At 41.9% G+C, this 14892-nt stretch overlaps 1 protein-coding gene across 1 annotated transcript in view; it reads left to right on the top strand.

The window, feature by feature from the left end:
* Window positions 1-14892, top strand: part of TOP3A (topoisomerase 3alpha) — a 63460-nt gene continuing 48568 nt past the window's right edge. Inside the window, exons 1-11 of the mRNA XM_078586654.1 lie at window positions 1-365; window positions 2131-2309; window positions 2388-2460; window positions 2567-2689; window positions 2796-2917; window positions 2992-3064; window positions 3145-3261; window positions 6354-6437; window positions 11963-12142; window positions 14239-14367; window positions 14721-14795. Of these exons, the coding sequence (XP_078442780.1) occupies window positions 60-365; window positions 2131-2309; window positions 2388-2460; window positions 2567-2689; window positions 2796-2917; window positions 2992-3064; window positions 3145-3261; window positions 6354-6437; window positions 11963-12142; window positions 14239-14367; window positions 14721-14795 (1461 nt within the window). The 5' untranslated portion in view covers window positions 1-59. The remainder of the gene's footprint in view (window positions 366-2130; window positions 2310-2387; window positions 2461-2566; window positions 2690-2795; window positions 2918-2991; window positions 3065-3144; window positions 3262-6353; window positions 6438-11962; window positions 12143-14238; window positions 14368-14720; window positions 14796-14892) is intronic.

Genomic DNA, 14892 nt, shown 5'->3' with positions numbered 1-14892 from the left:
TTGGGGGTTTGCGCGGGAGCAGTTCAAACAATCGCGGCGGGAAGGACGGCGGCGCCGCCATGAATCCCGGCGGAGGAAGGCCAGTTCGCGTTCTGAACGTGGCGGAGAAGCCGTCGGTCGCCAAATCGGTGGCGGAAATTCTATCTCGAAGAGGCGGAGGATCGTTCAGATCGCGGGAGGGACGATCCCGCTACAACAGGGTTTTCGAATTTGATTATACCATCCGCGGCCAAGCTTGCCACATGCTGATGACATCTGTCACTGGTCACCTCATGGAGCTTGATTTTGATGATCGGTTTCGCCGGTGGCACTCCTGCGATCCTGCCGATCTCTACGGCGCTCCAGTCCGCAAGTATGTTCCGCAGGTAATGTGCCGTGAAATTCCTTTTTTTCTGAGATTTTTGGGCTAATTTCGATGCTAGATTCTTCTGTTTAATATTTTTCATTGGGATTTATTTATTTGCTGCGGGATTCCGGTGTCGCGTTGAGTTTGTTTGACCGTATATGCTCGAAAACAGTGCGTTGGGCTGGATCAATGTGTCCCACGGTCGATCCTTGTCTTTTTCATGGAAAGGTCTTACGTGATGGTCGATTACGTTCCCTGGCGAAGATTTTGTCTCATCTTTCAGTATGCCTGGCCGGGTTTGTCTTCTCACAGCGTTTCTGCTGGCGTGATTTGGTATTGACGATTGCAACCATTAAGACAACCGGAAAAGGCAAGGATATAACTGAGTATCAATCAATTGAATGAAGATGCAATGGCAGGACGACAGAGATATGGCGACCGCCGCGGAGTAAATTATTCGCTCCACATTTCATGTATAGTTTGATCGACAATCTTGCACTAAAATTAACTCCCTGAATTGTTGTCTCCCTTACTAAAAATAAATCGTTCATTCAAAAAAAAAAACTAAAAATAAATCGTCAAAGCCAAGTGAAATCCTGTAAAAAACCCGAGTTGAATAGGTTATTTCCTATAGACTTGAAGACAGTAGGTTTAGGAGGGAATTTGTCACTTATCCTGGGAACAGCGAGATTATTGTCAAAGATTTTGAAGGGTGACACAGACGTAAGAAAGTGAGGAAACGACGGAAAATACAATTTTTTTTTAGTGATAGAGATCAATTACAATTATTTTTTTAGTGATTCTCTTAACTACCTGAAGTAAGGAGTTGATCTGCCACACATTAAGGACGAGTCAATTCATAGTTTTATTTTTTGAATACAGAGTTACAGACACCTTTTCTCCCTGTCGGACTATCTTATTCACTGCGCTTTGTTGAGAGGATGTGAAGACGAGGATCCCAATCTTGCGTTCAATGCTTTCCACATTTTTGTAGTAATTTTCGATTACAGTATAAAATATTGCAAAATATTTGGCATCCTGAACAAAGAAGAAATGTTACTGTTAGACATGAATCCAGGCTGATGTCCTCAAGGAATCCCTTGGATGCTCCTCTCTCTTAGTGACAACAGACAGTTTCTGACGGCTAGGTTTCGAACAACAAAAAACAGGATTTTAGTTCCTCTCTCTTAGAGTCAATTCAGAGTTTTATTTTTTGAAGACAGAGTTACAGAGACCTTTTCTCCCTGTCGGACTATCTTATTCACTGCTCTTTGTTGAGAGGATGTGAAGACAGTTTCTCTATTTTCTATTCCTTCTTGCTGGCTAAAATACCAGCCAATAGCGTAAGTTGGAGCGACCCACTTACCAATGTGACTTATTCCTGGAATAAGTCAAGTGATGCACAGTCACATGGGTCACTTATTACTGTGGCCCACATACAACCATTTAAAAATAAAGTAAACAATATGGGCCACTTATAACATATGGCCCATTTACAGACTTAGGACTTAACGATATTAAATAAACAGAAATAACAGAAATATCTCTAATCAACAGTTGTGTGCAAAGATGGGGTGCAATAACTGTCATGTTGGAGATTTCAGACTTTTACTTGTGTGGTAGTAATACCATGCTCTAGGAATCAAATGAGAAGTCTGATTGTCATTAGTTAAGTGCGACGGAAGTAATTTTCATATGATTGAGTAACTTTCTCTTAAAAAACTTCTCGTCTGACGATGTGGTAAGCCTGAATCTTTGGTTGTATGTGCACTTGGAGGATGTAGGACAAGTTAGATATAAAGAAAACTCTGGAAGAAGAATCTAGGAGTTGTCAGTGGCTTGTATTATGGTTAGACTGTGACACAGAAGGAGAAAACATTGCATTTGAAGTGCTAGAGGTGTGCACTGCAGTCAATAAACATCTCAATGTGTGGAGAGCACGTTTCTCTGCCCTTATTGACAGGTATCGTTAATAGGCCGAACTTCAGTCTTACTGCGTGATTCCTCCTTTATACCATTCTGATAGTTTTCTGATTGACAGAGAAATACATCATTCAGCACAGAACCTTGTTCGACCGAATAAATTACTAGCAGATGCTGTGGATGCGAGGCAGGTATTCTCTCGCGCTGTAATCAATTATCATTTAAAATGTTGATTACTGCCCTAGAGATTCCCTTTATGACAAAAAATTGGGTTTACTAATTTGGAAACTTTTGCAGGAGATTGATCTGAGAATTGGTGCCTCATTTACTAGATTCCAGACCATGTTGCTGAAGGATGCGTTTGTTTTTGATTTTGTCGATGAAAACAGGAATTTAGTTCTAAGTTATGGACCTTGTCAGGTTCAACTTTATCAGAGATTCCTGTTCTTTCGATTTTGGAAATCCACAGTGGTAAGTGTCCCTAGTTTTTAATCTGATATGAATGTTTCTGGTCTTTCTTTTGCAGTTTCCAACTCTTGGCTTTATTGTTGAGCGTTATTGGGAAATACAGGCCCATGAACCCGAAGAATTTTGGACGATAAATTGCTCTCATACGTCTGAGAATGGAACAGCTTCTTTTAATTGGATGTAGGGCCGTAGACTCTAATATGTCCCTTCTTGTTGTATTACCTTTTATCTTACGTGAAAACTATTCTCTTCAGACGAGGTCGTCTGTTTGATTATACTTGTTCAGTTATCATTTACGAGATGTGTGTTGAACAGCCACTCGCCACAGTAAGTTTTTTTTATCCTCATTTGTTTGATAACCTCCTCTTTTGTTTTTCTTCAAATTAGTTGGATGTTCACGTTTGCAGGTCACCAATGTTAAGAAACAGCAGAGACTGAAGTATCCTCCCTTTCCGTTGAGTACAGTCGAACTTCAGAAGCGGGCGTCTCGATACTTCAGAATGAGTTCTGAACGTACAATGAAGGCAATAATCCTTCAGCTTCTGTGTGGTATTTGATTTTAAGTTGAGACTATAATCATTGAAATACCACACCCTATCATTATGCATTCAATTAGGACAATATTCCTTTAACTATCATTAGATTGCTTGAGGCTTTTTCTTTAAAACAAAAGGCATTCTAAAGATGATTGTATGATGCTTTTTCTTTAAAACACGTTTATATCACTTCAGTCTCTCAACCTTTTAAGGCCCCCGTCGCCGTATGGCCCGCCTTCCACTTCCATTTTTGAAATAATGAAAAGGGTTTGACAAGATTCAAACAAAATGAGTCTGTGATATACTACAGAGTGGAAAATGGGTCTGATTTTCTTTTCTTTGTGGAGAATGGAAATGCATCAGCCTTTAATATTCATGTAGTAGGGTGATCATGCCTTCCCCTTGTATGATAATCTGGATAGCCTCATCCATATCTGAAACGTATTTAACTCTTGACCTGTTCATTTTCAGAATTCAGATCTGTGATAAAATTTGTCATCCTATGTTTTATTGTATCCAAATGCTCTTTGGATTTTTATTCTTGACTGGTAATTATTTCAAAATCACACTCTTTGGAATTATGATTCTTCAAAATTTTTTTTTTTTATGACAGACTTGTGTCCTTGGGTTAGCTACATTTCCTTTACATCAAGTCCATAAGTTCCCCACATCTAATTGTCAATTCACTTGGATGTAACATTTTTCTGAATTTCTGATGGCACTGTTCTTAGGAAACAAATTTTTTTTTTGAAACAAATAAAAGGCAGTCAACTGATGAGTCGGTAACCACACGAGAAGTACATGGGCCCTAGAGCCCGTGTGATACATGCTCAACCACTCTCTCTATTCCCCCCTCGCGGGAACCATGCCGCAATGAGGTTCTCGACCTGATGGGTGAGTCCGTCCTGTGAGGCCTGCCTCCCCCTGAAAACCACATCGTTTTGATGTAGCCATATTTCCCAGAGCACCATCAGTGCGCGGCCCCTTTCCTCTTTTCGTCTATTTCCATTTATTTGCATGGATTCCAAAAAGGCCTCAGCTGATATGGTATTGATTCCCAGATGTGTTTGAGTAGCCCAAGTTGATCGTGCAAAAGGGCATGCAAAGAACAGATGGTCACAGTCCTCTTCTCCTTGTGTGCAAAAGATACAAATCATCGGTATCTCTGGGTACAACCGTTTCAGGAAGGCGCGAGTCACCAGTCTCTTGCAGTACAGTAGCCACCCAAAGATCTTTACCTTTAGGGGGGCTTATAGGCGCCATATAGCTTGGCACGTCGATATGGTCGTTTGGTCCTCATTCCCTTGGCGGATCCTTGTATAGACTTCTTTGACTGAAAAAGGGGCATTATTCCAAACCCAACGGTCCTTTGCTCCTAAACATGGTCGGATGTGGTGCAAGGCCTGCTGCATGTCCATGAATTCAGCTACCCTTTGGTCTGACAAAACGCCGTCAATTACCGGGTTCAAAATGTTATCCCAACATTCACCCACTGTGGTTTCAGGATTTTGGGTTAGCGCAAATAACCGTGGATATGTATCCCAAAGGGGGCCCACAAGTCTTGTGGAAGGGTCACGTGGGCTGGGTCTGTTCGGCCGCACCCGTCATACGGGCCGGTCACGTCGCACGCGTTTCTCGGCTCGGAGACTCATTGCGGGTCGCTCAGGTCGGGTTGTTGGGACTCTTCACACGGGCACCTTGCATCGAATCAGTCTCCCAAGTCTCACGGAAGGGTCACGTGGGTTGGGTCTGTTAGGCCGCACCCGTCATACGGGTCGGTCAGGTTCGTCGGGTCGCTTTGACCCATTATACAGGAACCTTACATTCGTTTGGTCTCACCCATTATCGGTTTTATGTGTGGGTCAGATGGGTCGGGTCAGGTTATCCTGTCCCCTCATACAGGTCCGTTGAGTCGGATGAGTTTCTCAGGTTGGATGACTTTATATGGGTCACTCGGGTCTGTATCCCAACATTCTTAGGAAACATTTTAAATAACTTGTTCCTCAATTTTCCTTATCTTGAAATCTGTACTTGATCGTTCTACAAGTTCTTTGGTCAAATGCTTCTCCCAATCCTCTAATATAAAGTGCTTCCAATTGTACAAACTGCTTCCATAAATGAATATTCTTAGTTGATGCATAGTTCTGTGGGATCCGTGGAAGACAATTACTCAAGATCATATCTGTTTACCAGTTTAAATATAGAGTTACATGATTAAGGGGGTTTCCCGATAGCTAGGCATTCAGTGGGCAGACAAAAGGTTAGGTGTATATGTTTACTGCATACATGCACGTAACTAGGCTAACGTATTGTCAAGCACTAAGGATATGGTGTTCTACCTTGTCTCTCCCACAGATTAAGGTGTTGAAAATAGAGTCACTTGGGTAGATCTGGTTTAAGTACCTTTTAAAAAGAAGAATAACTTAAGCCTGTCGGCCATTTGCCATAATGATACAGTCCTATCAACTCAAGGGTGTCTTTGGTGCTCTAAGTCCATTAGGGCTCTTTGGCCATTTGGCTCTTGAGATTATCTGTTGATTTGAGGCATTGCTGTTTGTCTTTTTTTAAGAAAAGGGGGAAGATCATGCAAAAACGGTGATCAACCCGTATTTAATAATGTATATAATCGTAAAATACATGACAGACCAGAATGACTCTTTTTCCATCCTTCACTCCCTCCGAAACCAGTATGAGATAAACTCTCTACATCATGTAGGCCAACGTTCTTCAAAACAACCCTTGCTTAAACACAACCTCATTATGGTACAGCTTTATTGCCCATCGCATTGTGAGTTTGCTTCCCCACTACAAACATCCCATGCACGCACCTCCTTGGATCGAACCCCAGCATGCTTTGTAAATGTAGTCACACAACAAGGCAGACTATGATTTGAATAACGTGATTCATTTATCTTATTTGCATTTCATAAAAAAATCTAGTTTGAGGTATTTTTCTAAGATAATCAACAAATTTGAGAAAGTGTAACTTTAGTGATGATTCCGGATTTTCTATTTCTTCTGTATTTTTTGAAAGTCATACATTATTTTTATGTGCTTGTGATAGATTCTTGAACTGGCAGGTGGCTGAAGAACTCTACCAGGCTGGTTTTATCAGTTATCCTAGAACAGAGACCGATAGTTTCTCAGTTAATACAGATTTACGGGTATGTCTTCTGCTTGAATAAGCTATGCTTTCGTTGTTTATGTTTTTCGTTTTTCCTCATTTGATTCTTTTATTTAGGACAATGGAATATGGGAAAACAAGTTCCTTTAACCTTATTGTCTGTCTTTGTGGGTTTCTGCATCTCACCAATCATTTAAACTATGAAAATTACAAATACGCCACTTCCAACACTACCCTTAAGCGGACGAATGGGTTTTCCATTCAAAACATGGAAGTGGTATTATGATTAAGGATAGAAGAAAGGAAATAAGATAAAATGGTCAACTCTCCGGATGATTGGTGGGGAAGTTCCACCCGTAAAATCACACTATGTAAGGTTTTCCAATTATCAGGCTCCCAGGAGAATCGCTGGAAGCTAAGAAAATGCTGGAGAAGAGGCTGTAGAGAGAGCAGGACCTTCATTTTTAGAAGTTGCCAAGGTGATGGAGGAATGCCTGCAGTATAGTGTCACAAGGACTCCAGAGGGCCACAAGGACACATGTGTTAGAACGAATACTGACTTACCTGGATGATAGTTGTCATGAGATATATGATGAAAATTGTGCTGAGAATCTGACAAAGTTAATTTTTCCAGCAAGAAAGGAAGGACTAAGGTATGGTGAATGGGTTCATGAATTGCACAGCAAATCACTGCAGATTTCTTTTCTCTGATTATGAAATAAGCTACAGATGAGGCAGATGGAGTACATCCTCGTGGCTATTTACTAATCCAACTACAAGATCAATAGGGAGACGGGTCATGGGGAAGCTGACCCTGTGCAGATTTAGGGGTGATACTGATACGAGTCTCCCTCGTACATATCTGGAAAAAAGGAGAAAGAAAAGGAGAAGCGGGGTTGCCACGTCGGATGACTCCCAAGTAAACCCATAGGCAGGGGACTCCGCCTATAAATAACGAGGAGAAGAAGTTCAAAATGTGCGAAGTCAGTTAGCGATATTGGCTGAGTGGGATATTCTCCTCTTCAGTGAGCGACGAGAGCAATCTGCCTCGTCGCAATCCTGTCCTCTTCCCTCTTCTGATCTTTCGTTTCTTGCCTATTGTTCCCTTCAACTGGAAGTGCATTGTATTGTGAACTTCTTCCTCGTTTGGATCAGTGTATTTCCATTTGGTACTCTTCCTTTTCTGTGTATTGTTTCTGTATTCTGGGAAGATGGGGCTCGGATCGACCGCAATTGCAGAGATCTTAACAGATACGCAGCTAATTCCTTTTTCCAAGTGCACAGAAGATATCGCTGCCAGGCTCACAAATGCTTTGGACAGTGAGAGCTACACCTATGCCGCTTACTTGACCATTTGCCAAAGCTTCATGTTGTCTCTCGGGTGCATCAAGGGCATCAGTTTACTTGCAGATGTGGTGACTCATATTGGCCATCTTAGCAAAGGCTCTAGAGTTGTCACTGTTCAAGATTTACGTGCCAAAGTTGAGGCTTGTGGCAATAGTGCTGAGCATGCCAAGCACTGCCATGACAATGGAACTTTTGGCGGCAAAGCTGAACCTGACGAAGATGGATATCATCGCAGACTTTTAATCTAGCGTCAGACTAGAGACTACATTCGTATGCTCCCTGGTCTTGCAGGACTTCTCCACATCCTATAAAGGGCCCGTGGGTTAAATGACTTTGCTCAAGAGCTATTTAGTTCCAAACAATCGCCATTAATGTCTCTGACACTGCCCCCCTTGTTTTCAGCAATCATATCTGGGTTTTTGGTTTTCGATTCTGGATCGACACCTGGTCCAATCAAGGCGTCCTGAAGTTGAAACATCCAAGACTTTTTGCTCTAGCGAGGAATCCAAAAGCCACGATCGATAAATGCTGGTTTGGAGCTTGGGTCCCTATCATGCAGGGGGCGTTATCAGAGCCACAGTTTGAGGAACTGATGGAGATGCAAGAGAACCTCTTGCATATCAGTCCGTCGAATGTATATCAAGATGGCTGGGTATGGCGAGGGCCATCTTTCTCGGTGAAGGATGCATATTTGAAGATCCGAGGGGAAGCGGGGGGAGACTCGACAACCATCATTTCATGCTCCACGCTGATGAGGCAAAAAGTTCCTCTAAAGGTGCGGTTCTTCGGCTGGTTATTGAGACTCGAACATTGTTCATGCGGGTCTTTAGGAGGAGGTGGAATCCTACGGCTTCCATTGAGTGTTCCCTGTGTGGCCAAGGCGACGAAGACTGCTCCCATCACAACAGAAACCAGGGGTGATTATTTCCTCCGACGAGGCATTGTGGACATCAGTCACTGTTGGTAGGTACCGAAGCAGACTGGAATGGAGGAGGCTACTTGCGGTGCTATGGGTGTTCTGGCTGCACCGGAATGAGGTGGTGTTCAAGGGGAGGCGGGTGTCAATGGAGAGCATCATTCACCACATTGAGACACTTGTGTTTTTTTGGGTTGGAGGGAAATGATTGGTGGATCATTTAGGTCATATATGTGTTTTGATTGTACATATTTTCTATTGGTAATGGTATCATGTTGACCACCAATTAAGGGTGGTTTTCCTTATTTTCTTTAAAAAAAAAGGATTTCTAACCATGCCCACAAGATCCACACCGACACTGGCGTCCTTGGTGTAGGTTCCACGAATGACTCTCCCAAACATCACCTTGTTAAGAGCAATTGTTATTCCTTTGAGGGAATGAGGGATGAGAGGAATTAATCATATGGGGTAAGGATAGATATAGGGGGGATCTATGTGAAGACATGGTGAGGTAGTGATGATCACAGGATAGGAGATCACTGGTATGTGAGGGAGAGACTTCAAGTTATTGGAGACAGTAGGTCGACTGACTCATGGGGGTTACTTCACCTGATCCTATAGGGAAAGACATACAACAAGAAAATAGTCTAAAATGTCCTTAGTGGACCAAGGGAGTAATAGTTGGTTTCGAAGATTATCTAGTCATCCCTGTGGTAGAGCAGGAAGGGGTCAATGGCAATGTACAACACCAAGTATTTGCTGGTGTCGAGAAAGCCCTTGGCTGCGTTATATTTGCAAATTGTGATGAAGGCCCCCAGCCACATCTTCCTTGGCTCCAGAGTTGTTCTCTCAGGGCATAGGTGGTGGTTTTTATCCTATAAAAGAACAAGAAGAGCAAGGTGGTTGATTGGAGCATGAGAGAGATGGATAATAAGCATGAGTGTGGCCATCTATTCTTCGAGAATTCATTTGCCCAAGCTGTGTGGAGCCATCATCTGATTCTGGGGGTGGGCATCTCCTCAGAGGAGGCTTTTTGGGACTCCATACAACACGTCCCACGCAGGGGACAAGAGGGCCATGGTCGAACCTTTGCAGTGCTCTGGGCATTATGGCTGCTCAGGAACGAAGTCATCTTCAATGAATGGGAAGCCTCGACAGATGTTGTTGTACAAGTAGAGGTGTGTTTTACCTCTGCATGGTTTAAAGGCCCATGGCCAGGGCATGGTGCAGCAGTGTAGGCCATTTATGTACTTAATGTTGATATTTACATATTACAACGGGAAGGTCACCAATTTTGTGTGATCTTTCCTATCTTTCTTAAAAAATAAATGGAGCATGAGCATGAGAGAGATCGCAGGGCATAAGTTTCTACCTTGTTCCTCTAACAAGGCGGCTGATTGGAGTATCGGATAGAGAATCTTGATGCTTCTCTGAAACAATGTTGAACTCGAGGTAGAAACTATGTTTATTCTGCAGGAGATGGCATGACGAAGGAGATAAGGTGGAGCGGAGAGGAGATGAAGGGAGAGTGTGGAGCAGGGTGGTGAGAGGAACCCTGCAGTTTTTTAGCAGAACAGAGAAGTCAAGCTCAACCAATACTGAGGTTCCTTACTCTAATATAGGGACACGAAACCTAAAAAAAGGGAAATTAAAAAAAGGACTTCTAACACATCTTCGATTCATTTGGATTGGCAATCAATCCTTTTTCGTTTCTGAAAGCGGATTCCGATATTCAGCATTTTCTGAGGATATGTTGCACTTAGTTTCTATCATATGTAAAATTAGATGGGGGGAAAATTCAACTTCAAAACGGGGGGTTCAGACAGGGAGGGCCCCTTGCATCACTGCTGTTTGTATTTGTAGTGGATGCATTGCTATAATCATGATCCAGGCTTGCTCTTATAGCCTGCTGAAGGGATTTCAGACCTTGAGTGCCCCATCAGGTATCCCTGTATTGAAATGGGCAGACAAGACCATGTTTTTTATTGAGGGATCAGTAGAGGAGGCCTTGGAGACCTTGACCTCAACGGCGCGTGCGCGGCCCCTACGGCTAGCGCGTGTGACCTGCCTGATCTGCCGCGAGCTGGTGAACACAAGCACCATGTGGGTATTGACTTTAAAGATCAGGGATGGGCATCGCCGCCTATAATGCGTGTGGTGTTGATATGATACCGGGCTGCTGTTACTCTAAACGCCGGCCCTGTATGGCATCAAAACCCTTCTATCAGCCAACTTGGCCCAAACCAATGGGCCTCCTCCCGTATATATATATATGGGGAAGGAAGACTACCGGAGGAGACGAGAATTTCACCGTGACTCCTCTCTTTCCCTTCTTGATTTTCCGTAACCTCCCTGTTTCCCTGGTGTTAACTCTTCATTCCCCTCTTTACCCTCGCCGACTCCAGTGAGATAGCAACGTCTTCCAGCAGGATAACGCGGTAGCTGCTCCAAGGAAGTACATCGGCCATTCCCCTGCTGGATCTCTCTCTCTCTCTACACCTCTCTCTACTCGTCCTAGTGAAATAATCCAGGATTTGCGTTGTTCAATTGTTCAAGTTTCACAGGTACGTTTCAAGAACGTATCAGGTGTCCACGTGGCAAACTTGGCTACCTATATCCCGAGTCCAAAGTATGCTGGTTTTCCCCATGTTCACGCGTGGCTGCGCACCCTATGCAGTTAGGGTGCAGGCCTCCGAGCAGGAATGCTGCCTACTTTGGGGCCTTCCACTGGGCATACATGCACAGATCATACACAGACACATAGAGGAGTAACTGATATCCCCTTAAAAGTGCTCCGCAGGAGAAAGGCAGGTGATGCGAGTCGTTAGGAAGAGATGGTTTGCATAAGCCTTGGAAGTGTGTTATGTGCACATGGGGTGAAGAAGATTGCTCCCATCTTTTCTTCGAATGGGGATTTGTATGGGCAGTGCGGGGCTCACAAGTCAACCATAGGGGTGAATGTCTCCTCAGAGAAGACATTTTGGGACTCTCTATGAGGCGGTGCAGCCAGGAGGCAGGAGGAATGAAGATGACCCTTGGTGCTTTGGGCAAAATGTCTGCATTGGAATGACATTATCTTCAAGGGAAAGAAGGTGCCACTGGATAGAGTTGTACAAGTTGTGGCGAGTCTTGCCACTTTTTGGTTTAAAGGGACGTGAACCGATGGTGCGGGGACCCTCCGGGTCCTGTGTGTATTCATGGTGTGTTTGTATCATATCGTGAGGATCGATCACCATTTTCAGATAATCTTCCTCTCATTGCTTAGGAAAAGTAAATTTAGATCCTTCACAAATTTTATGCAGGCAATCGTGCAAGATCAATTACCTCATCGTGAATGGGGAGCTTATGCCCAAAGACTCATGGATCCTGAAGAAAGATTATGGAGAAATCCTCAGAATGGAGGACATGATGACAAGGCTCATCCGCCAATCCATCCCACAAAATTTTCACCAGGGGAATCAAATTGGAGCGAAGATCACAAAGTATGTCACATTTTCCCTTCTGTGGGATTCAAATGAGCCCGAATTAGAATATTCAATAAATTATTTCTTAAGAAAATCAATTAATTATTGTTTTCCATTTTTATTTATCTATGTTTCACTCCCAAACTGCATTAAGAATATCAGTTTTGATCATTTACGTATGTTGATTTTAGAACCTCAGGCGTTGTCCAGTTTTTTTTAAGAAAGTCTGCTTTAAGTTGGAGATCCTTTTTGACAAATAGAGTTACAGAGGACAAGACTAAATTCTTCCGGTTTTATTCCCATTCTATTTCTCTCATTTGCAGAGATATTATGTATTTTCAACCTTTAACATAACTTGGCAAGTAATTGTCCTGAAAAACTGAAATTCTGGCAGATTTGTTTTTCTTGCCTTTAAAAGTGGACGAAGCACCTTTGTAAGAGTACTTAATATTTCTATAGTTTGAGATCAACAGGAATGTTTGAATTTCTTTTTTTTTGAAAAAAAGTTTGAAGTTGTTCATCCTTGTCCTATAAACTAGCTTCATTTGTTTTGTTCGAATGAAAGTGTGCTGAAATTTTTAGTATTTTTATATATCGGTCTTTGTCTTCATCTAGCGTTGCCACAAAAGTGAGAGGTCTGGACAATATATTAGTCTTGTTTCTGGTTTGTAGTTTTAATTATTTATCTCTGTGATATTTCAAAAAAAAGAAAAAATATTTATCTCTGTGAATATTTTTGGGGAATTTAGCTTTCAATGACTTCAATTATCATCATGAAATACAAAAGTCTTTGAATGAAATGTCTTTTCTATTTTTTTTGTTCGAACAATAAAAGGGATGAAGACCCAACAAAACGTTGAATATCCCATCATGACCTTACAGTCCCATCATCCTTTAACCAACCGTACTCCAAGTCTCCCCTATCCTCCTGACCCCCAGAGAGCCATGCCGCCTTAAATCCCTCCGCTTCGTATATAGCTCCATCTGTAGAAGCCGTTTTCCCCTGAATCGCACCTCATTTCTGTGCAGCCATATGGCCCACAACACGACAAACGCACGGCCACCTTCTTCAATGCTACAACTGCAATTCTAGACTGAATCCCAAAAGGCCTCTTCAGAGCCCACCTTTACCTTTGGTAATATCTGGCTTGCCTGAACCGTGCGAGCAAATGAGCATTCAAAGAAGAGATGGTTGCAGCCTTCCTCCCCATTTGAGCATAGCATGCATTGTGAGGATGTCTCTGGATGTAGTCTCAAGCGAAAGACCTTTTTCATCAGCCTTCTTCTTGCTAGCAGCCATCCAAAAATCCTCACTCTCAGCAGGACCCGTTGTCGCCATAGTGTTTTTTTCTATTATATAGTTGGTTTTTTTCTTTTTTATTTATGTCCACCCATATCGCTTATAAATTGAGGAATACACTGGACTTTGGAATGTTTTTTGATTTGAAAGGAAGTTTTTCCAATATCCATAGTATACCTGAGCTAGGTAATACACAGCTCTTTGTAATCATATTTGCAAAGAAGTTTCCTTGTTTTGCTGTACCAGACATTGACTATAAGGTTGATACAGGCAATGGGGGTTTGTCCTGAAAACTTGTATCTTTAAGTTTTTGTTATCTGGAAATCAGTTCCACCGAGAGATAATGTTGAAAGGTTGTCCATCCAACACTTGAACAGTAACCATGTTCTTGCGTTCATGCATGATGCCATACATTAATATTCATTTTCTACCAAAAATCTCTTGGATTTCAAAGTCCCATTTCTAGTAGCAAAGTAATAGAAATTAACATGATGTAAATCATTATGTTTCTTCAAATTTAATCTGTCACTCATAGATGGTGGTTCAGATATCAATGTCTCCATATGTTTCTCCTTTTAGCTCAAAATTCATCACTTTTTTTTGAAAGATTCATCACTTTTATTTTGTTTCTTCTTGTTGGCACCCTCTCTGAAACTTTCTCTGTTATTTTCTGAGTGTTAAGAGGTTTTTTCTTCACTGCGTAACATCTCTTTATTTCAATATTTTTGACCCTTGATTTTTTACCGATTATTGCAGTATAGTAATGTAATCAATGAGTGACATTTTCAAATGTGGGATTTCTTGAATTATTCAGCGTCTGTATGGATTTGTGGTGCGGCATTTTCTTGCGTGCGTCTCCCAGCCTGCTGTGGGGGCTGAGACATCTGTAGAAATAGACATCGCAGGGGAACAATTTTCTGCATCTGGGCGGGCAATCATTTCTGTAAGTTTGCTTCTTCGTAAAATTTGATTCTTTTCACATGCGAAAATGTCATTGGTGTGGATATTAGTTCGTTCACAGCAGAGAATTATTATTATTATTATTTTGGTACTCATTCTTCTGGGTTTTTAAAACACTATGGTTATGCTATTTCTTGCCTTCTTATTCTAAAGTTTTATTATATTTTGGGCAGCATGGAAATCTTTTTTCACGTGAGAATATTGTTGAACGGAGTAGGTCACATTTAGTTGATACTATTTTAATATTTGATTTCATTTGTTTGAACAATTTCATCTTTAGCATTTCATTTCTGGTTTCTGTAATTGGAAGATGTGACTGATTTAGTTTTGATCCAGAAAAATTATCTTGATGTTTACATCTTTGAAACCTGGGGAGGTTCACTTATTCCAACCTACGAGATTGGACAGCAGGTTTCTTCTCTTTGTCTTTATTCATTAATAATCTCTGTTTGAATTTTTCAATCAGTTGCACAAAGTAACATGTTCAAGTCCTTAGCTTATTATTATT

Source organism: Wolffia australiana, chromosome 14 (genome assembly GCF_029677425.1).
Source record: "Wolffia australiana isolate 7733 chromosome 14, ASM2967742v1".
Classification (NCBI taxonomy): Eukaryota; Viridiplantae; Streptophyta; class Magnoliopsida; order Alismatales; family Araceae; genus Wolffia; species Wolffia australiana.
This window is presented reverse-complemented; position numbering and strand designations above follow the sequence as displayed.